Source organism: Apis cerana, linkage group LG14, assembly GCF_029169275.1.
Source record: "Apis cerana isolate GH-2021 linkage group LG14, AcerK_1.0, whole genome shotgun sequence".
Lineage (NCBI taxonomy): Eukaryota > Metazoa > Arthropoda > Insecta > Hymenoptera > Apidae > Apis > Apis cerana.
The window spans coordinates 650,857-671,219 of record NC_083865.1 but is presented as its reverse complement, the minus strand read 5'-3'; the positions used below and the strand labels follow the sequence as shown (position 1 = coordinate 671,219).

The following is a 20,363-nucleotide window of genomic DNA, read 5'->3' as shown; positions in this document are numbered from 1 at the left end:
AAAAAGACTTATAATATAGAGAAAATTGACTAAATTTTTTATTCATATGTACAATAGTTTTGCATCAGAAACAAAAGAGCATATAATTTGTAATTGATGATATTAGTATAATAGATTTTATAATTAATATGAAAGAAAAGAAACATATATGATAAGTATTAATAAAGTTTTGAAGAATATACAGAATTATAGTAAGTTTTAACAGTTAAATTATACATTTCATTTATATTAAGAGTAATTAGAAAATGCATTAAATGTAGTCCATATTCACTTATAACTAATTTAAACACAACATATGACATATATGATCACAACTCATAGAATGTTTGGTATATATTTGAAATTAGTATGGAAGAAAAGAAACAGACCAATGATAAATATTAAAGTTCTGAAGAACTTACAGAGTTACAATAAGTCTTAACAGTTAAATCATACATTTGGTTTATATTAAGAGCATTTAAAAAATGTATTAAATGTGGTTCATATCCACTTGTAGCTAATTTAAATGCAACGTGTGACATATATGCTCGCAACTCGCAGAATGCTTGATACATTTGTTCCAGTTTTTTAAAATTAGGATGAATATATCCCGTAGATTTCATTATCCAGGTTTGAGATCTTATTCTATTATGAAATTTTAAAATGACTTTAAATATATTAGTTAAACATATACGTACTTTTTCTTCTCGACTATTGAGCATACATCTATAAAAAATAATATAGTGATAAATAAAAAATTAATTAATTTTTTATCATTAAAAAATCAAAAAATATATCATGTGTATTTTTACCTTGAAAGTATTCGTTTTATATAATTTACATGTGATAAATATATTTGGTCTACAGTTAATGAATGTTCTAAATCTTTTTCAAATTCAGCCCAACTTGCATGCAAAACACTACATGTTAAATAATTGTGCAATGCATTCATAAATTGTGTCATTGAATGTCTGTATAATTGTAACTAGAAATAAATTATTAATTTAAAATTACCGATTGGATTAACTTCAAAAAGAATTAGAATTAGAATGTATTATATCAAATTATTTTTCTCTTACTTTATGATATTGTTCTGATGTAATTGCTTTTCTTTCTCTTTTCATAATATTGAAGTCTTCTTGCAATACCCATGAAACTCGACCACTTGTTATTAAAAATTTAAATACTTTACCATATTGTTTCATGACTGTTTCATCAATTATAATATTAAGTGGCCAATTTATTTTATAATTGAGAGAAAGACAATCTAAAGCAGCTGGATCTGATATCTACAAAGGATTTATAATGAAGTTTATTAATTTCTTTTAATGAAATAAAACTTGACAATTTGTATATAAAATTATGAAAGAATAGAAAGAATAAATATGAGAAAATATTTACTTCTAATTGAGCTGGTGTGTCAATTGCCGAAAGGCTGAGAAGTTCTGAATTAACATAAACATTGTTAAATGAATTAACAAGTGCTCGTTCTAGAAGATTAGTCAATGTGACTGAATTAAATAACTCAATAGGTACGGAGATTTCATATAAACGTGCATATAATGAATCTGTTAAGGTTTTTGCAAATTCTCCATTTAGTAAAAAAAAATAACTTCGTAAACTATGCAAATGTAAAAGCAAATTATTTTCCTTTAAAAAATATTTAATAATAGCATTACTAACGAGACGACTTTGTATGTTAAGAGGAATACGAATCGACTTTTCTAAATAAGCTTGAAGAGAAATATGATCAATTATTTCAACATCGGTAATACTCAAGGGAGTTATTACCGGTGATATTTTATTACATTTTTCATTATGAGTTAATTCAAATAGATCTGAATCTTTTTTTACAGAAAGATTTGATTTAGTTATTGAATAAGCACAACTTGATGGTATTATTGATGAAATTTCCGTAGGTGATGAATCTTCTAAATTATACATTAGTGAAATGGGACTTTGTACTGATGAAGTAGTAAAATTATCTGTTGTACATGACATCGGTGTTTCTAAATTACTATTTTCTTGATTTGTTATGTTTTCAGTAAAATTAATAGTTTTTCTATTTATTTCATTTGTAGCAGAACTAAATTCAATTTGTTGTATATCAAATTCATTATTATTTGGTGTCATATTGTTACAATGTATGTTACCAATTTGAGATTCTGTTATCGCGTTATCTAATTTTATGACATTCAAAAGATTAGGTCTTTCAGTTATTGTCGAATGATGTATGCAATGAGTTGATAATTGTTCTAAAATTTCATCTATTTGTTCATTTGTTCTATTCTTATTTGATGAGATTTCCGAAATTGTTTTCTTATTTAATGTTTTCAGTTCATCAAAATTATGAAATTTATATTTTTCATTATTATTGCTTATTGTTTTTTTATATTTGTAATTCGCAAGTAAATATTGATTTTGTATTGAATCTTGATTTTGATCAATTGTAATATTTGGTGTTGATATTGCACATGATTGTTGAAAAGATGTATTTGTATAATTTTTATTTTCATCTTCAAATGGAATTGGAATTTCAATTAAAGAATCTGAAGTTATTGCATGCTCAAGTTGCTCAGTTTTTTCTAATTCGTTCCTCAAATCTTGATTTGTTGTATTTAATATATCCACTCTCTTGTTATAAAATTTCATTCTTTTAATTCGCCATTGTGAACGAATACGTCGTTTATTAATATCATTAGTTACATTTTCATAATAATTCCAAACCATTGTTCTGTAAATAATATAATTTTAACTGTAATTTAATAGTTTTTATTTGATTTGAATATTAAATATTGTATCATTCTAAATATCGTAACATCTTACTTTATTGTACTTTCTTCTTTATTATGTTCGATTTGTAAAAGCAATTTATTGGATGATTCACTTTCTTTCTTTTTTTTTTGCTGTAAATTATTTATAAATATTTGTTCTTGAGGATTTGCCAAATCTGTGTGATTTTTCATTTGTGTTAATGTTTTTGTTGTATATTCCTGTTTTTTCGTTTCTTCTGATAGTTTTGTATGAAATATTAATATATTTAATATAAAAAAAAAAAAAAGATGTATTTCTATTATTTCTATTCATAAATATAAGATACATAAACATAAGATAATGTATTTTTTTTGTTATAAAAAATATACATACCGTGAACTTTTAATGGTGCATTACGTTCCGTTTGTACAATTACTTTTGATATTCCTTTTTCTAATTGTTTTTGATTTAGAATAGCCGTGGAAAGAGAAAGTATCGAACCAAGAGCAAATTTACCTTTTTTTTCATATTCGTGGTATCTTAATGATTGATCACGTAATGCAATTACACTTAAACAAACATTTATATCAGGTTGCTCAGTTATACAAACACGGCAAATTGGATTCTAAATATTCATTATACGAAGATCAATATGATACGGAATTTATAGTAAAAATAATTATATATAAAATATATATAAAATGTAATATATTAAGTATACTTACTTTGGAATCACAAATTCTTAAAAGTCTTACTGTTTTCCCACATTGAAGGATCGATTCAGCTAAATCATTTAAAAAAGCTGGTACTGCATCATTGTAAATGCTAAAACTTTTCGTCCAAAATTTGTGACTTCTACTACGTAAATATTGTGGCCTAGTTTTGATCATAAATTCTCCATAAATATCATCACATATACCTTCAAAAATCCATTTCTGTAAAAATCTATAATATTGAATTTAATCACATATTATATAATATTTTAAATCTATAAAAATGAATAAAAATAAAAACACGAAAGTGTATATTTATTATATTTTTTATAATACATACCGAAAATAAACTTCACAGCAAGATTTTAATAATGAATAGAATACTAAAGCAATCTTAGTATCTGTTGCTTTAATTGCTTCATTATAAATGTTAGTAAGAATATTATTTCCCCCTCGAAATGTAAATTGATTTTCTTTATAAGACTCACAAACTTTAGCAACTTTAGTAATTAATGTAGCTACAGAACGTACTTTTTCAAATATTTTCAATATTCCTTCAGATTTATTTTCATTTGTAAAAATTCTTAATAGTACCGCTTGGTAATAAAGTAATAATTCTTTTATGTTTGCACACATAGCCTACAAAATATTATATATATATAAATTTTTGTATGTAAATATATTATTTTTTTTATATGATTTTATTATAAACCTTAAACATTAATCCTTCTTGTGGTAATTTGATATTTTGTGATTTGGGTATAACAAGATTCCATAAGAATCTAAAACAATTACCCCAATTAATAGCTTCTTGACAAATTTTTTTTACTGACTCTGAACATATACCATATACACTAATGTTCTTTCGTAAAGTAAATCCTATCTAAAAAATTTAAATGATTTATATATTTTACTTCTCAATAATTTTTTAAGATTATTAAGATAATTTATTAAGATTAGATAAGATACATACTACATCTCCATATTTGAATGAATTTGATTCTATGCCTACTAACATTGATCTCACATCATGTATAAATTCTTTAGCTGAAATTTCTTCCAAAAGAAGCAAAGAATTCATTACCTATATTAAATTAATAAATAAATAGAAAAGATAAATAGTAAAACTTGAAAATACATTTTATTTAAAAAATAATAATTAAAGTTGAAATATATTATATCAAAATATATATGTATATCTTACCTGTATATATTTATTTATAAAAATAATTTATAACAAATAATTATTATATTTATGTATAAATTAATAATTTACCTTTTCTGAAAGTAATGACAAATTATTCATTTCTTTAATTTTTTCTAGATGTATTGCTGCAATTGACATATCTGTTACAAACATCAATTCTTTAATAGATTCTATTTCTCCAAAACATTCCCATGTTTGGTGATTTTCTGTTGATATAGTATTCATAATATTGATTTCATTCCATATGTAATTCCAAATATTTATACCACTATTTGATTCATTGCTAATACTTTGATCAAAAAATTTAAATGTATCTATCATGCTCTCTGTTTCTTCTGTATTTGTTTGTATAAAAGGAAGATACAAATAATTTGTTGCAGTTCCTTTCTCTGAAGGAAAATTGTATATATTTTCACATTTATTTTCAATCTAAAAGATAAATTATTTATAAAAAAAAATCCATAATCAGATTTAAAAGATTTTTTTGATGTTATATATCAATATGTCAAACTATGTTTTGAATTATTTAACCAAACTACAAGAACATAAGAATAAAATTTTATATTAATTATAAATGTTTTGTTATAAATTTATAAATAAATATTGAATCCAATTTAAATAATTTTATATTAGGAATAGATTAGGCATAGATTGCTATTAAAAATATAAAAGATATTCTTTTTATTATCAATCTATGTTCATCAATCTATAAAATTTCTTAATTTAAATTATAATAAAAGGATTAATTATATTTTCTAACATATTTTCAAACTATATTTAATATTTGTCTATTTTATATGCATGCAATTATGAATAAATTTAATATTTTTCTTATTTTCATTTGTAAATTATACAATTGCAATTAGTAAAATAAAAAGCACTGTATATTCAAGTATTTAAATATAAAAGTTCATATGTGAAAAAAATGTTGATTAGATAAAATAATCAGAATACAATAGTGATGTAACAGAGACAAAATAATTCTACTTTTTGCGTTTTGTTCAGTTAACGCAAAATTCTAACAATTATTTATAATTTAATAAACGAGTCTTAATTGATATTTTTGTTCTTATGAATTTTTGTGTTTATTTTGTATTTTAGAATCAACTCTGTAAAGTTTCACAAATATATTAATAACTTATATACAATCACGTATTATACATTTAAAAGTTATATCTTACCATATTATTTTGTAAAATGCATAAATTAAACTCTGAACTTATTGTAAGTCGTTGATTTGGACATAGTAATGTATGCGATGACATTTTATCAAATATATGATTAGACATAAAATCACATGTAACAAGTATACTGAAAAAAGAACATTTAATGAATATAATGAAATTAAGACTGAATAAAAATAGATTAATATTTTCATAATTTACTCAGTAGATTCAATCCCAATAGCTTTTGATTTCTTTGAATCATATAAGAAATTAAGTTCATTTATAATATTTTTAGGTGCAATTTTTGTATTTGGAAATTTTTCCAATATTGCTTCAAATTTATCTGAGGATATGAAATATTCCATAGGATATATTTGAAATAATGAATCATTTTTATTATATGTAATTTTAGGAAAAGTAAGATTTATTTTGTCAGCATAAAATATATTCTAAAAATCACAATAAAATATATGTTTATGAAATCCTATAAATATATTTTATAAAAATATAAAAATTTAAAACCTACCATTATTGGTTTTGAATCAGTGTTAAAATTTTTTAATTGTATTAATAATTGTAAAATAGAAGAAACTGGTAGTTCAACATATGAAAATGCTTCAAGTTTTTGTAAAAAATATTCCAACATGATAGCATCATGTGAACGATTTAATCCTAGCTTCAATGTAAAAGCATATTTTTGTACTTCTAAAAATGGATCTATTTTTTGAAATTCTTTGCAATCTGTAATGTCAAATATAATCAATAATGATAAATGAACATTGATGATTGTAAGTTAAATAAATTAATATTAGTTTAATAGTTTGATCACAATAATATAACATTACCTTGGCTAGAAATCAATTGATGACTTTTTTTTAACAATATTTCAAAAGCTTTAATTCGAAGATGTTTAATTATTTTGATATCATGATCATAAGTAAATTGAATATTTCGATGAAATGACCGATATGTTTGCAATATATGTCTACTCAATTCAGTTATGAGACCATAAACATTGTCATTATAATGGTTATTGATATCATTATCAATACAAACATATTCCTTAATATTCATGGCTGCACGTTGAGGTTATATATAATATATATAATTTTTTATGTCATTTAATAAACAGAATCATTTGACATTATATAATAATAATATACATTCATTGTACCTTACAAAATATATCTTCTAATTCTTAATTATTCTTATATATATAATTTTACAAATATGTTTGACATGTATATATTATTGCATCAATTTAAAATCAATAAAAATATCTTATGTTATAATTAATAATATTTTAAATGTACCGAAAGATATATTTTATTAAAAATAGAAATTTTTAACAATATTCTAATATTTATTACTTATTTGCAACAAATTTAAGTTTCATGTTAATAACCTCAATAATCGTATCAAAGATTGATTCATCTGATGTTATTTTGCATTTAAATTGAAAGATTCAACGCGCGTTTATATCACGTGATATTTGGTTTCTATCTTTTGAATTAAAAATACAAAGAAAAAAGAATGATTTTGAAAAAACTGCTTTCAATTAATTTGAATAATTTTTCTAATAACAATTAAACAACAAATAAAAAAAACAAATTAAATAGAAAAATCATAAAGAAAAGTATGTTAACAACTATTTATTAATTGATTATTAAATTAGTTCAAAATAACAAAAAAATTATATAATATTAAGTAATTGATTATATAAATATTGAAATAAATCTTATAATGCGCGTGCGTATATTTATATATATATATATGTACGTATATTTTTTTCATTTATTCATTTAGTTTTTTTTCATTTATTTTTTTCATTTCATTCATTTAGTCATTTTCTTCAAGGAAATCATAATAATAATTAATTCTTACGTTCTTTTTTATTATCAAATATGCTTATTTTATAATTTCGTTAATGAATATTCAGTGCTCATGTTGTGATCAATCGATTGATTAATCGATGTTTTAGTCAGTCATTTAATTCAAATCGATTAATCGATTGATCGATTGTTCGATTAGTTGCTTGTCGAATTTATAAGCCAATTCATTATTTCAATAAATTATTTCAAGGTTTTATATGATTTCTCGTTGACATTATTGATTTTAATATATGTAATTTATATTCTGTTTCTTTAGCTTTTTAATTTTCAATCCTGTAATTTACAAAGTGTGCGTACATAAGGTAATTCGAGCATTGTGTTTTCCTCTAGCGGTAACTTATAATTCTCTATTCGCATCTATATATCTAGTTATCTACTTAATTATCTATATATTTATCTATGTACCTTTCTACCTATCTATCTAAATATCTATCTATCTATCTATATCTGTCTACTTCTCCTTTTTCTCCCTCTCTCATTCTATCTCAAAGGAGGGTTCGCTTACTCGGTGCTATGTCTACTACGTACTCCCGTACTCAGGAGAGCGACGCGTGGGCCCTTCTGGCACTGAAGTCGGCACCGGCCAGCCCGACGAAGATGCAGTGGAACCCGGAAGCAAAAGGTGCACCGATTGCACGGCTAGAGGGTCGCGAGTTTGAATACATGGTTAGACAGCGACGTATCACTATCGGACGTAATAGCAGCAAGGGTGAGGTCGACGTCAACATGGGCCACTCCAGCTTTATCTCACGACGACACCTTGAAATCTTCTATGATCATCCTTTTTTCTTTATGACTTGTAACGGTAAAAATGGTGTTTTTGTTGATGGAGTTTTTCAACGAAAGGGTGCGCCTGCCTTCCAATTACCAAAGACGTAAGATATGTTTCGAATCATTATTATACTGACTTAACCTTTCTTGCACGTTTTTCATTGGTTCAATTTTATTGAATGATCTTTATATAGTTTCTTTATTTTTATTAATATCATTCATAAATTAAATTTGTTTATTATTATTTTGCAATATTATTTTTTTTAGAATTAAATTTTATAGTTTTACATAATAACAATGAAAAATCATTTTATGAACAATTTTCAATGAATTTATTTGTATTGTACTTATGAAAGTATTTTCATATTTTCTTTTAAAAATATTATTTCTTATTATTACCTTCTTAATTTTTTTTTACTTAGTTTGCATGTTTCTTCTGTTACAGGTGCACATTTAGATTTCCAAGTACAAATATAAGACTCGTATTTCAATCATTAGTAGATGAACAAGAACAAAGTAATATACCTGTATCCTCTCCTCCAAAGCATAGAGCACCATTACCACCTTTACGTATTAATATTCCGGATACGGGTTATAGTAGCCCATTTCCCTCTCCTACTGGAACAATCAGTGCTGCTAATTCATGTCCTGCTAGTCCACGAGCAGGACAGGGAAGGAGAAACATATCAGCAGATCTTCAAATGGTAGCTGTATATGCAGCTGCTGTTGCAAATGATCCACAAAATTCTAATATGGAAAGACACGATGGAGGACAAAGCTCTAATAGACAAATAAGTCCTGAACTAGGTGTTGAATCACGATACAGAAGTGGAAGTAGTAGTGGTCCAAATGGTACAACAGCACATTGTAGTCCACCAAAGGATGATTCTAAACCTCCATATTCATATGCACAACTAATTGTTCAAGCAATAGCATCTGCTGCAGATAAACAGCTCACATTATCTGGAATTTATTCTTACATTACAAAAAATTATCCATATTATAGAACTGCAGATAAAGGATGGCAAAATTCAATAAGGCATAATCTTTCATTAAATCGTTATTTTATTAAAGTACCAAGAAGTCAAGAAGAACCAGGAAAAGGATCATTTTGGCGAATAGATCCACAATCAGAAGCAAAACTTATTGAACAGGCATTCAGACGAAGAAGACAACGTGGAGTTCCATGTTTTCGAGCTCCCTTTGGACTTTCATCTAGGTTGGTAAATAATAATATTTTTATTTTTTATAGATTAATAGATATTATTAAAAGTTTGAATTTAAATTCTTGTGTTTTTTATAGGAGTGCACCTGCTTCGCCATCTCATGTTGGAATAAGTGGCCTAATGACGCCGGAATGTCTTAGCAGAGAAGCTTCACCAGGACCAGAATCTTATCCAGATAGTACTGTATCCTCTCCAGCTGGTCAATTGACTAGTCAATCCGCGCCAGGATCACCTGGTCATCCATATGCATCTTCAAGTCAATCATCTCATAAAGGTCGTCTAATGCAACAAATCACTGTTGTCACAAATGGTGTTAGTGGTGATACAACTAGAGAAGGTAATAATTTTTTATATAATTTCAATGTCTTTGATTTTTAGAAAAACAGCTTCTACAGGTTGTACAGGTTGTCTACAGGTTTGCTCTTCTACAAGTTATTTCTTATATATTTATTTTTTTCTTTATATATTATATAAAAATATCTAAATTACTAGTATAATACTACTAGTATAAATATTTACTACTAAAATAATTTAAAAAAATATCTATCTTTTATTTAAAACTATTTCTTTCAGATAGTTATATTTTTTCAGATAAATATGTATCTGGAAATACCACAGAAGAACATTCTCTATCTCCGGCTGGACAATATAGTCCAGCTCCTGTTATTGTACAGACAACATATAACTATAGGTTTGTATTCAAAATTTTCTTGTATTTTTTATCAATTTATTGGAATCAATTGTCATATTATATCATCACGTTTAGTGGAAGCTTTATTGGTCCCGACGCAGGCGTCGGAGTTGCAAAACGTTCACATGAAGAATCGGATAGTTCTCCAGGTTCACCGGCACCGCTCGCTATTGTCGAAAGTCCTGAACCACCTGAACATCAACAACCATCAACAAAACGTCAACGTGTTCATGAAATGGACGACCATTGAATTATCGTTGTCCTAAATTATCGTTACGTAGGATATTTTTTTGTTACATCGCGCTACTCGCTCATTGTCAAATATATCTGCACGCGCGTGTACTTCACACTTAATTGTGTGTGCGCCCGTAAATACGTGCACGCTTAATGTTCAGAATTTCAAATTAATGCCCATATTCATACCATGTTTAAATCTCTTCATACATTATCATCTTCGATGCGCGCCAACAAATATATATATTCAGTTCTGTACTGTTTTTTATTTGACCACATAGTGGTTACTTTAGTTTCTGTATATGATGAATACTCGATACAGTTTATTGTTTTATGCAACAAATGGAATATCCGTAAGAAAAGCGAGAGCAGACAAAGTTATTCCCTCGTCTTACATTCTAACAATTTGTTTTATCTTCTTATTTGAATTTTCGAAGTTGAATGAACTATTGCTGCAGTAATATAATCATTATTATTATGATCACGAATATATATATATATATATATATATATATATATATATATATATATATATATATATGTATATAAATAATAATATAATAATGACACACACACACACACACACACACACACACACACACACACACACATTTCGTTGAATAAATTTTTCACATTTTTGTTTGATGACATATGGGTACAAGAAGATGACGGAAACTTATACGTATTTATAAGAGGGAGTAATAAATATTTGTAACATTCTTGAAAGAATATGATAAGAAGCATTTTGATGAAATCATATCTTAATATATTCGAAAACATGTTGAATCTCAATAGAAGGAAATATTATGTTAAAACAACTCACATTGTTTGCCTTAGTACTTTATAAAAAAAATCACCTGTTCTAGAATATTGTCAATATTGGTAAATGAACTGGTTTGAAAAATTTGTTGAAAATTATATATTTTTCATCATGAATAAGTTAATATGTGAACTAGAGATGGGTCGAAATCTGATTTTTGATTTGTGAATTTACATTCAAAACTTTGAAGTTTCGAAATTCTTGAAATCTAAGAATGTTTATTTTTTTCTTCTTTTTTTTTTAAGAAATATTTATTTTCTCAAAAATTAAAATACAACTAATTTATAAATTTTAACTTTTTCAATTGAAAATTGAAATCGTGATCAACTATGATAATTTTTAACATAGATTTATAATTAACCAATGGTAACGATAATTTATTTTTTTGACAAAAAATTAATTTTTGGAATTGAATAGGTGAAATCATATCATAAATCAAATTAAATTATTATTATTATTTAAATAAAAATAAATTCATATTTTCACAATATTTTTGTAATTAAATTACTTTATATATAAATTACTTTTATTATATAAAATAATTGTCTAAATTCCGAGAATTTCAAATTATAAAAATAGCAAAAAATTTCAAAAGATATCAAGCTTTAAAGTGTCCCATCTCTAGCATGAACTAATGTTTTTCCTTGACTCAATTTAACCAGATATATAATTATATACATCTTTTTGAATATTTTCTCAAACATTGTTTTTATTGACGTTGTTCAGCTATTATTGGGAAAGAAGAAATTGTTCTCTGGTCTTTTCCGATTTTTGAACTCGTCGATTGTTCACGTTGGATTAATCGATCATTAAAATCGATTATGACACAATTTGCATTCATTGAAATGCTCGCAAGTCGTAGACACAAACTTTAGATGTAGTTCTGCGTATGATTCTGCAATGTTTCTATTTAAAAAAAAAAAAGAAAAAGAAGGAAAAGGAAAGATAAGCAATAATCTTATGCTGAATACGTCGATCGAAATTTCTTTCTGACGTGCCTGTTTATCTAAGGAAGATATTAACGTACTATAATCATACAGGAAGAGGTGATAGTATTTTTGTTGCCACTTGTAAATAAACTCTTAAACGAATATTGATTGCTTCGAAATATTTCTCTCTGCGTTGAAGAATGATCAAAAAATGTCTGCTTGCTCTCGTGGTACGAGATAGGAAAATAAGATATAATTTTAAATCATGATTGAATTCATAAGATAATAATAGTTCGATTTTCTATATATTCAAATTTAATTCTATTCGATTTTTTTCTGATTTTTTAAATATATTTTCAAATACATATTTTATCTTTTATATAGATGCATTTCAGTCGTATATTTAAAACGACTTGTATTGAGTTTTCATTAATGATAATTATTATATTGCAAAATCAAATTAAATAAATGTTAATCTGTTTTTCTTTAAAAGTAAATAATATATAAACGAAATATACCGTAATCGTGTCACGAGAAGAGCAAGAACAAAATAGAATGACGATACGTGGTGTTGAAGTTCCTTAAAATATCAATTATATAATTTATTCAACGAATTAACTTTTTGAATAATTATTTTTTTGTTTCATTTTTTATTTTTTAATCAAGTTTATATGTGTTTGCTATATATGCAATTATGCATAAAAATGTATGCGTATGTATATAATACTTTCGCGAATTTAAAGAAAAAACACAGTAAATTCTTATGAAATAGGCAAATTTAAGAGAAACAAAGTAAATTTTTTTATCTTTACATTTGAATTATTATATTATTAATTTATAGTTTCATTTTTAATATGAAAATTTCATATTTTTTTCTTTTATGATTATCAAATACGAAGTATAGTTTTATTTCCTTTTTTCACAATTTCTAATCAATTAAAGATTTTTATTGATTATAATTTCTAAATCATTAACTTTTAAAATTGATTTAATTAGTTAAAAATATGTATTTTTGTCAGTCATTTTTAAAAATTGAAATGCAAAAAAAATTACTTAACAAAAGTATAAGAAGAATTTAATCTAAAATATAAAATAAAAATATATTTGATAAAAAATTAAAGTAAACATTTTTAAATTTTTGTGTATCTCTATATATAATATAGAAAAAGTGAATAGATAATAGAAATGATATAATGTTATGAATTAAGATACTTAAATATTAGTGAAAAAAATATAAAAGTGGAATATAAAATGTGTTTATAAAAAACAAATATAAAAAAAAGTTGTAAGAGAAATGAAAACACAGAAAGGAAATGAGAAAGAAAAGAGAAGTGAAAGAGGACAAGAGGGAAAGCGAAAAAGAAAGAGGGTGTAGAGAGTTTGCGCGACGTTCGACCCGAATCTCTCATCAGACGTTAAGCCAACCAGCTAGCTAGCTAGCCAGCCAGCCAGCCAGCCAGCCAGCCAGCTATCCATCTATCTATCCAGTCAACTAGACAGCAAACCAGTTAGCCTTTCATCCAGCCTGCGATTCGAATTTTTCAATCAAGTATTAATGGAATCTTAGTATCTTATAACTGGTATAGTAGTGATTCAATTTATTTTTTCGTTTACTATTTTACATTTTTTCATTTTCTTAAAAACTTGTTCTTGCTGTTTCTATGTCTATCTCTATTCTTTTTTTATTAGTTTTGCTATTTTTATATTCTAATAATTTTTGTTTTTATTTTTATTTTTATTTTTTTTTATGCTATATTTATTTGATGCTTATTTTAATTATAATTTTTATTCTTTTATTATTTTCTTATTTCTCAATACACTAATTTTAAATACACATTTATTTGATTTTATTTCTTTTTGAAGCTTTTTTATTCTCTGTTTCTCTCTCTCTCTCTCTCTCTCTATATATATATATATATATATATATATTTATATATTTATATATATATATATATATATATATATATATATATATTTAATAGAGAATAATTTATAGAAAAGTTATATGTATATATATATATAACTATATAATATAACAATAATCAAGTTTCAAATTAAATTCAAAACGTACTAATAAAGACAAAGAAACAGCAAAAACACATAGGAAAAATGCGAAAGGATATAATTTCTAATTAAAGAATAAGTAAAATATTGAGATAAAAAAGAAAAGTTTGTTAATAACCTTTCAATAATGCAGTATCCTGGTATCCATTATCTATTAAAAACCTTGTCTGCGCTCGCGCAGTATTTAGCGCGTATTCAGTTTATTAATGCAGTTATGTGAATGAAATATTAAAAAATTATTAATTTTGTACAAGATATCTTTGACTTTTTGGTTAATTAACCTATTTTGATACAACTGATAAATTTATGGAATTTATATTGAATTGAAATCTGCGGATAATGTTTTTTAACTATACAAAAAAAAATTGTGGTATATTTATATGAGTTTATATATGTTAATCGTATATTATAAATTTCGTTATATTTTTATAATATAATTTATGGACCAATAGCGATTAATTTATGAATATATTTTAAATCTTTAATTATGATTTATATTATTCTAAATATCACTTTCTCGCGTTCTACAGGTAGTAAAAGTGCCTCATTATCATGACAATATAATGTCGACCTCATTTTGAAGATACTTCAACTAATTATAAGTAAGTAATTTTTTGCTCATTCATCTAAGGAAAAATATAAGTAACTTGATAAAACATATGTTCATGTTAAGTTATAAACATGATTAAAGAGGAATAAAAATGAAATAAAAAATATATACAATGAATGATATAATGATATAATGATTATAGTAATTATCTTTATTGCCGTTTTGTATTTATACGCGAGCAAATTTATCTTATTTTGTATAATTTATGTATTAAATTTATATCCTATTTTCAAATATCATTCTATATCACTTTGTATTTTTTGAAAAATAATTTCTTTTCTATTTATCGATATAGGTGTTTTGTTATCTTGGAAAATTTTCGAAATCGATACATTTATGTACGAGTTTAAAGAAAAGAAAAAAAGAATAAAAAAAAGAAAAATAAGAGAAATCCGAGAGGAAATGAAGCTGAAAGAGTGAAAGTTATGTAGCCGCGCATATAGAAAAGGGGGAGTCGAAGAATATATGTGTATAATTTGCTCGGTCCTGAACTGTCAACAAGAGGAGAGTTAACACGGATTGAATCAATTATAGCCCCGTTTTGGAGTGAACGAGCAAATGACGGAATGAGCAATTTCCGGGCTTGGTTAATCCATATAACGAGTAAATGAATTTTTGTTATAAATTGTCTTTGACTATACTCTGCGCATTATATTTGTAATGTAAAACTGAAGATGAAGGAAAAATGGTATCAAGTAAGAATCCATTTCGCATTTTTCCTAATGTATTTTTATTTTTATAAATAAATTCTATTCTATTCCATTCAAATCAAAATTCGATTATGTATATACATCATTGTATCTTAATGTAGATATATTTATATTTAAATATTTGTATTTATAGGTATTGGATTATAAAAAAAAACAAGCAATGTTAGAAAAAGAAAATCAGAAATTAGATTGACAATATAAGAGGATTATAAAACGGTGTGCATATTTTGGAATGCTTATACCGATGGTATCGGGTATATGGGGCTGGGGATTCTTCGCTTTTTTCTTATTCTTTACCACCCCCAGTCCTGCTGCTATCCGCAGAGGTAATACGTTCTTTTCTCATATTTTTTCATTATGATAAATATTGATCAATTGTTTTTTATTCAATTACAATTTTTTCTTTTTCATGCATTTTATTATTAATTTAAATAATAAGAAAAATGAAAATAGTATATAACTATTTTTTCCTGTTTTTTTTTTTGGTTTTTCTTTTCCTTATTTCCTATCTTATTTTCCTTTTCTTTCCTTTTTTCTTTCGGATCCCTCAGCGGATCGAGATCATTGTAACAAGACAGTAGATTTATATGAAGATGTATCGAGTCCGGCTGTAACTTCAACAAATTGGGGGAAACCATTATCTTGTTGGTATCGTTTTCGATCATTTCGTGGAACTCCTCGAGATTGGATTTTGCGAGTTCGTTTCAAAAAATTTAAAGTTGGCATATTGGAAAATGCTACTACTTGTTCTGGAGGTTATTTACAGGTATGCATATATTTCTAATTTTTTCCGATTATTCATTTATATTAGAAACTTTAAAAATGTAATATATAATTATACAATTCACAGATCGTAGATGGAAATACGAAAACAGAGGTGAGCAATCGAAAAGATCCAGGTGTTTATTGTGGTGAGTCCGAACAACCACAAACATTTATTTCTGAAACAAGTTTTGTTCGTGTGATATTTCACGCGGATAATTTTACGGATCAAACATACTTCAGTTTTGATTCTCGTGCAGAACAACAATTTGAAGTATATTTAAGGTATGGTCAACATCCGGAACTCTATCCAAATCGAAGGGGTGAAATTGTGCCTGGTAGTTATTGCGAACGAGTTTTCAAAGATTGTAGATTACAAACATGTTATGTACAAAGTCCGGCTTATCCAGGCATTTATCCGCGAGCGTTACATTGCAAGTATCGTCTCAATACACGTTTGCCTTTTATAAAATTGTACATTGAAAATGAAGAATTTAATATTGACGGACAAAGGTGTGAAAATATAATGACTTGTCCTATGAGACCGATAAGCTCTGGCTCGGAGCACTGTCCATATGATTATATACGCGTTTACGATGGAAAAGATGAAACCAGTCCGACTATTGGTACCTTCTGTGGTATGGGAAAATTTCCTTATAGTATAATCGGTACTAGTGAAGATCTTTATGTAGAGTTTGTTTCGTCACCAGCAGGGCCTCTTTTAAATACCGGTTTTCATTTTAATGTTGGTAATTGGCCAGGTCATGTAGAAACTGCTGGTGTTCGAAATGGTAGTTGTGATTGGCTATTAAACAGTGAATCTTTACATAGTGGTAATGAAGGAATATTTCTCTCGGTGGCACATTGGTATCCACCGTATACTAGTTGTACCTATCTTCTCAAAGGTCGACCCGGCGAAATTGCAAGACTTTATTTTCCTAGTTTTCGAGTTAATCGCATCGAATCACCTATTCAACCATATGACGGTGATTGCGGTGAAAGTTTGACTCTTTATGATGCCGACTGGCCAGATGATGCCAAAATTATAAAGACTTTTTGTGATACATTTAGTAAACCAATGGAAAAACATGATTTTGTATCCAGCTCAAATGCTTTGTTTGTCAAATTTGAAAGCAAAACGGGAAGCTATTCTGGTAGTTCATTATATTATTGGGCACATTATGATTTTTTTAATGCAACAAGATTCGGTACACCTGTACCTGGAACTGAATGCGACGAAACATTTACTTCCTGGAAAGAACGTTCTGGTAAACTTCGATCACCGCTTAATACTCTCGTTTATAAACGTCCAGGTGATCCACCAACTGATCTTTCATGCACTTATAGTTTTATCACAGACAAACGATTATACGCAAGAGTGATTCTTATCGTGGAATCAGTTAATTTTAAAGAGCATCCGTACGCACAGTGCGGCCATTGTTGGGATAGTCGAGTTGATCGATTAATTATTCGAGAACCATCTATAGATATTACTGAGCAATATTCACACCAACACCAATATCAGCAACAACACCAACGTCAACAACAAAATAATAATATTGGTAGAAGTCATTGCATTTGTCGATCAACAATAGTTGACAAATTAATTAATAATGGACCGAATAGTGAAGGACAACCGGTGCTTCGCGTAGTTTCAAGAGGAGAAAGACTTGAATTAAAACTTCTGGTGGATGGTGCACATGCTGCAGCGAGCTATTTTAAACAATCCTTACCATTATTCGAGGCAAAGTATGAATTTGCTCACAGTCCATTATGTGGACCAGCAATTCTGCCAGCTACAACCGACGGTGAATTTGAATTTCCTCATTATGAAGCGCTTGGATATGTTGCACCACCTCGATCAATCAAATGTATCTGGGAATTACGTGTTAATCGAGATAGAGATATTTGGTTGCATTTCGATAAGATTAAGTTTGCTTCAAGATCCTGTGAAGATGGAAAATTAGAAATTTTTTTACCTGGAACTGCTGAACCATTTCTTAGTATATGTGGTGAAAATGTTAGTTACGTTAGAGAAATGCCGATTATATCGGCAGCACAAATCATTCCAAATATTCGTATATCTGGAGATCATGATTCTGGACGCTTTAACATGAATTCTATTCAAACTCAAACTCATCTTCAACTGCCATCACAATCATCACTGCCACCGGATTATCAGCAAGAAGAATTTGAATGGCCAACCGTAATTGTCCAATTTACTGGTTCTATGGCACCAGCAAGAGCTGCATTTAAAATTGCTTGGACAGAATTGTATCATTTACCACGTGATTCTTCAGGTGCTCTAAATACGCAGAAACTTGAAGAATTTTGTGGATTTCAATGTCCGGGCGATTCTGGTTGTATTCCTGCGAGACTCGTTTGCAATGGTATTGTTAACTGTCCTGTACTAGAGCCTCGATCAATATTCAAAAATGTACATAACAATACCGATTCGTTGATAACAGTTGAAGAACCGAATGATGAATCCATTGAAACTTGTGGAACTAATATTGTTAGTGAGCACGGCACTATTTCTGGATCTGGAAATGGTGTCGGAGGTTTGGCTAGCGTTGTTGGTTCTGCCGGATGGGCGGGAGCTGGTTTAGGTGCAGCTCTTGCTGTTCTTCTCGGTTTTCTTTGTTTAATTACTGTTTGTAAACTTTGTAGGCAACGAACTACTTCTAGAGATATTCATGTATCATATTGACAGAGATACGAATATAAACATAAATACAATTACAAATGCAAACATAAAAAAAAATACGATTACACATATGCAATCATTGACAATTTTTTTTGTTCTTATTTTTATTTTTTATGATTTATATAAATTAATTCCTAATACTTTATGTATAATATAATACTTTTTGTGAATTCGAGCTCAGTATAAATTTAAAAAAAAAATTTTATTGTTTCATTTGTTTAATTCATGCCAATAATAAAAACAAAAAATAATGACAAATTAGATGAATGACTGATAAAATATTTTAGGTAAATAAAATATTAAATATTTTAGGATATATTCATCTACATATTCTATCTACATTATGCGTTAGTATATGTTCAAGCAGAGAGAGAGAGAGAGAGAGAGAGAGAGAGAGAGAGAGAGAGAGAGAGAATGTAGTACAAATACGAGAAATTAAGAAATATATAAACAATATATATATTGTTTTATATATATATATATATTAAAAAATATCTTTTTCTCATAATGTATACGTAAATAGAGACTTGATAAGATAACATTTTCAGATATTTAATTTATATGAATTTAATTTATGTTCGCACAATATATTTGCGTTATATATACTGATAAGAGTGCCTGCGGATGTTTGTACGTGTACGTTATACATTCGTAATCATACGTACGCGCGTTATTTCTCGAGAATATGCCGAATAAAATTGTATATATCAAGAAATAGAAAGTGTTTAGTATAAAAGTGCATCTCGAGTAAATAACCTTTAAAATATTGATAAAATTATATAATTATATTATTATATAATTTCATGATAAATTACATTTTTTTTGTATATAAATCACATTTTCTAATTAGATTATATTTAATATCATAATAATTTAGAATTTTACAAAAACATTGATAGAAAGTTTACTAAAGCTTCACTGTCAGGCGTGAAGTAAAGTGTTATAACAAAAAAGTGCATGCGTGCACGTTTACACATGTTTACATACATATATATTATTACAAATCATTAGAAATGATGTTTATGATCATCGTAAATACTTACATATAAGAAGACAAATGGGAAACGATATATTAAATTTATCGAGATCTGTTTGTCTTTTCAATTCGATCAAATTGATTACGCTATT

At 26.7% G+C, this 20,363-nt stretch overlaps 3 protein-coding genes across 7 annotated transcripts; 2 read left to right on the top strand and 1 right to left on the bottom strand.

Moving 5' to 3' along the window:
• Positions 1 to 16: 16 nt before the first annotated feature.
• On the bottom strand, positions 17 to 7,128 carry LOC107992570 (gamma-tubulin complex component 6). The gene is made up of 16 exons (XM_017048516.3): positions 6,994 to 7,128; positions 6,665 to 6,895; positions 6,346 to 6,560; positions 6,039 to 6,268; positions 5,835 to 5,964; positions 4,723 to 5,082; positions 4,420 to 4,530; positions 4,159 to 4,329; positions 3,787 to 4,085; positions 3,459 to 3,678; positions 3,127 to 3,358; positions 2,806 to 2,989; positions 1,381 to 2,713; positions 1,059 to 1,268; positions 792 to 964; positions 17 to 705 (listed from the first exon to the last, which is right to left on the bottom strand). Exons 2-16 carry the CDS (start codon positions 6,891 to 6,893, stop codon positions 381 to 383), a joined length of 4,422 nt encoding a protein of 1,473 aa, XP_016904005.1. The 5' UTR covers positions 6,894 to 6,895; positions 6,994 to 7,128; the 3' UTR covers positions 17 to 380.
• A 982-nt stretch (positions 7,129 to 8,110) lies between these two features.
• LOC107992574 (forkhead box protein K1) lies at positions 8,111 to 12,544 on the top strand. Of its 2 annotated transcripts, none has more exons than XM_017048525.3 (5): positions 8,111 to 8,586; positions 8,928 to 9,701; positions 9,786 to 10,045; positions 10,300 to 10,399; positions 10,475 to 12,544. In XM_017048525.3, the coding sequence occupies exons 1-5, from the start codon at positions 8,111 to 8,113 to the stop codon at positions 10,647 to 10,649; spliced, it is 1,785 nt and encodes a 594-aa protein (XP_016904014.3). In that variant the 3' UTR covers positions 10,650 to 12,544. The 2 variants fall into 2 exon arrangements, with proteins under 2 accessions (XP_016904014.3, XP_028519986.1); XM_028664185.2 differs by having other exon boundaries at positions 10,282 to 10,399.
• A 950-nt stretch (positions 12,545 to 13,494) lies between these two features.
• Positions 13,495 to 19,600, top strand: LOC107993081 (uncharacterized). Of its 4 annotated transcripts, none has more exons than XM_062085151.1 (6): positions 13,495 to 13,931; positions 14,977 to 15,048; positions 15,352 to 15,751; positions 15,900 to 16,092; positions 16,318 to 16,532; positions 16,617 to 19,600. In XM_062085151.1, the coding sequence occupies exons 4-6, from the start codon at positions 15,999 to 16,001 to the stop codon at positions 19,236 to 19,238; spliced, it is 2,931 nt and encodes a 976-aa protein (XP_061941135.1). In that variant the 5' UTR covers positions 13,495 to 13,931; positions 14,977 to 15,048; positions 15,352 to 15,751; positions 15,900 to 15,998; the 3' UTR covers positions 19,239 to 19,600. The 4 variants fall into 4 exon arrangements, with proteins under 4 accessions (XP_061941135.1, XP_061941134.1, XP_061941137.1 ...); XM_062085150.1 differs by having other exon boundaries at positions 13,495 to 13,962; XM_062085152.1 differs by lacking the exon at positions 13,495 to 13,931 and adding an exon at positions 14,378 to 14,816.
• The last annotated feature ends 763 nt before the right edge of the window (positions 19,601 to 20,363 follow it).

Excerpts from the sequence above, each read along its gene's own strand:
- LOC107992570 (XM_017048516.3), bottom strand. The coding sequence starts at position 6,893 with ATGAATATTAAGGAATATGTTTGTATTGATAATGATATCAATAACCAT. Across the intron at positions 4,531-4,722 it reads TGTCATTACTTTCAGAAAAG|GTAATGAATTCTTTGCTTCT; the intron begins GTAAATTATTAA and ends AATTTAATATAG. Across the intron at positions 1,269-1,380 it reads ACACACCAGCTCAATTAGAA|ATATCAGATCCAGCTGCTTT; the intron begins GTAAATATTTTC and ends AATCCTTTGTAG.
- LOC107992574 (XM_028664185.2), top strand. The coding sequence starts at position 8,111 with ATGTACCTTTCTACCTATCTATCTAAATATCTATCTATCTATCTATAT. Across the intron at positions 9,702-9,785 it reads CCCTTTGGACTTTCATCTAG|GAGTGCACCTGCTTCGCCAT; the intron begins GTTGGTAAATAA and ends TGTTTTTTATAG. Across the intron at positions 10,400-10,474 it reads CAGACAACATATAACTATAG|TGGAAGCTTTATTGGTCCCG; the intron begins GTTTGTATTCAA and ends CATCACGTTTAG.
- LOC107993081 (XM_062085151.1), top strand. The coding sequence starts at position 15,999 with ATGCTTATACCGATGGTATCGGGTATATGGGGCTGGGGATTCTTCGCT. Across the intron at positions 16,093-16,317 it reads TCCTGCTGCTATCCGCAGAG|CGGATCGAGATCATTGTAAC; the intron begins GTAATACGTTCT and ends CGGATCCCTCAG. Across the intron at positions 16,533-16,616 it reads GTTCTGGAGGTTATTTACAG|ATCGTAGATGGAAATACGAA; the intron begins GTATGCATATAT and ends TACAATTCACAG.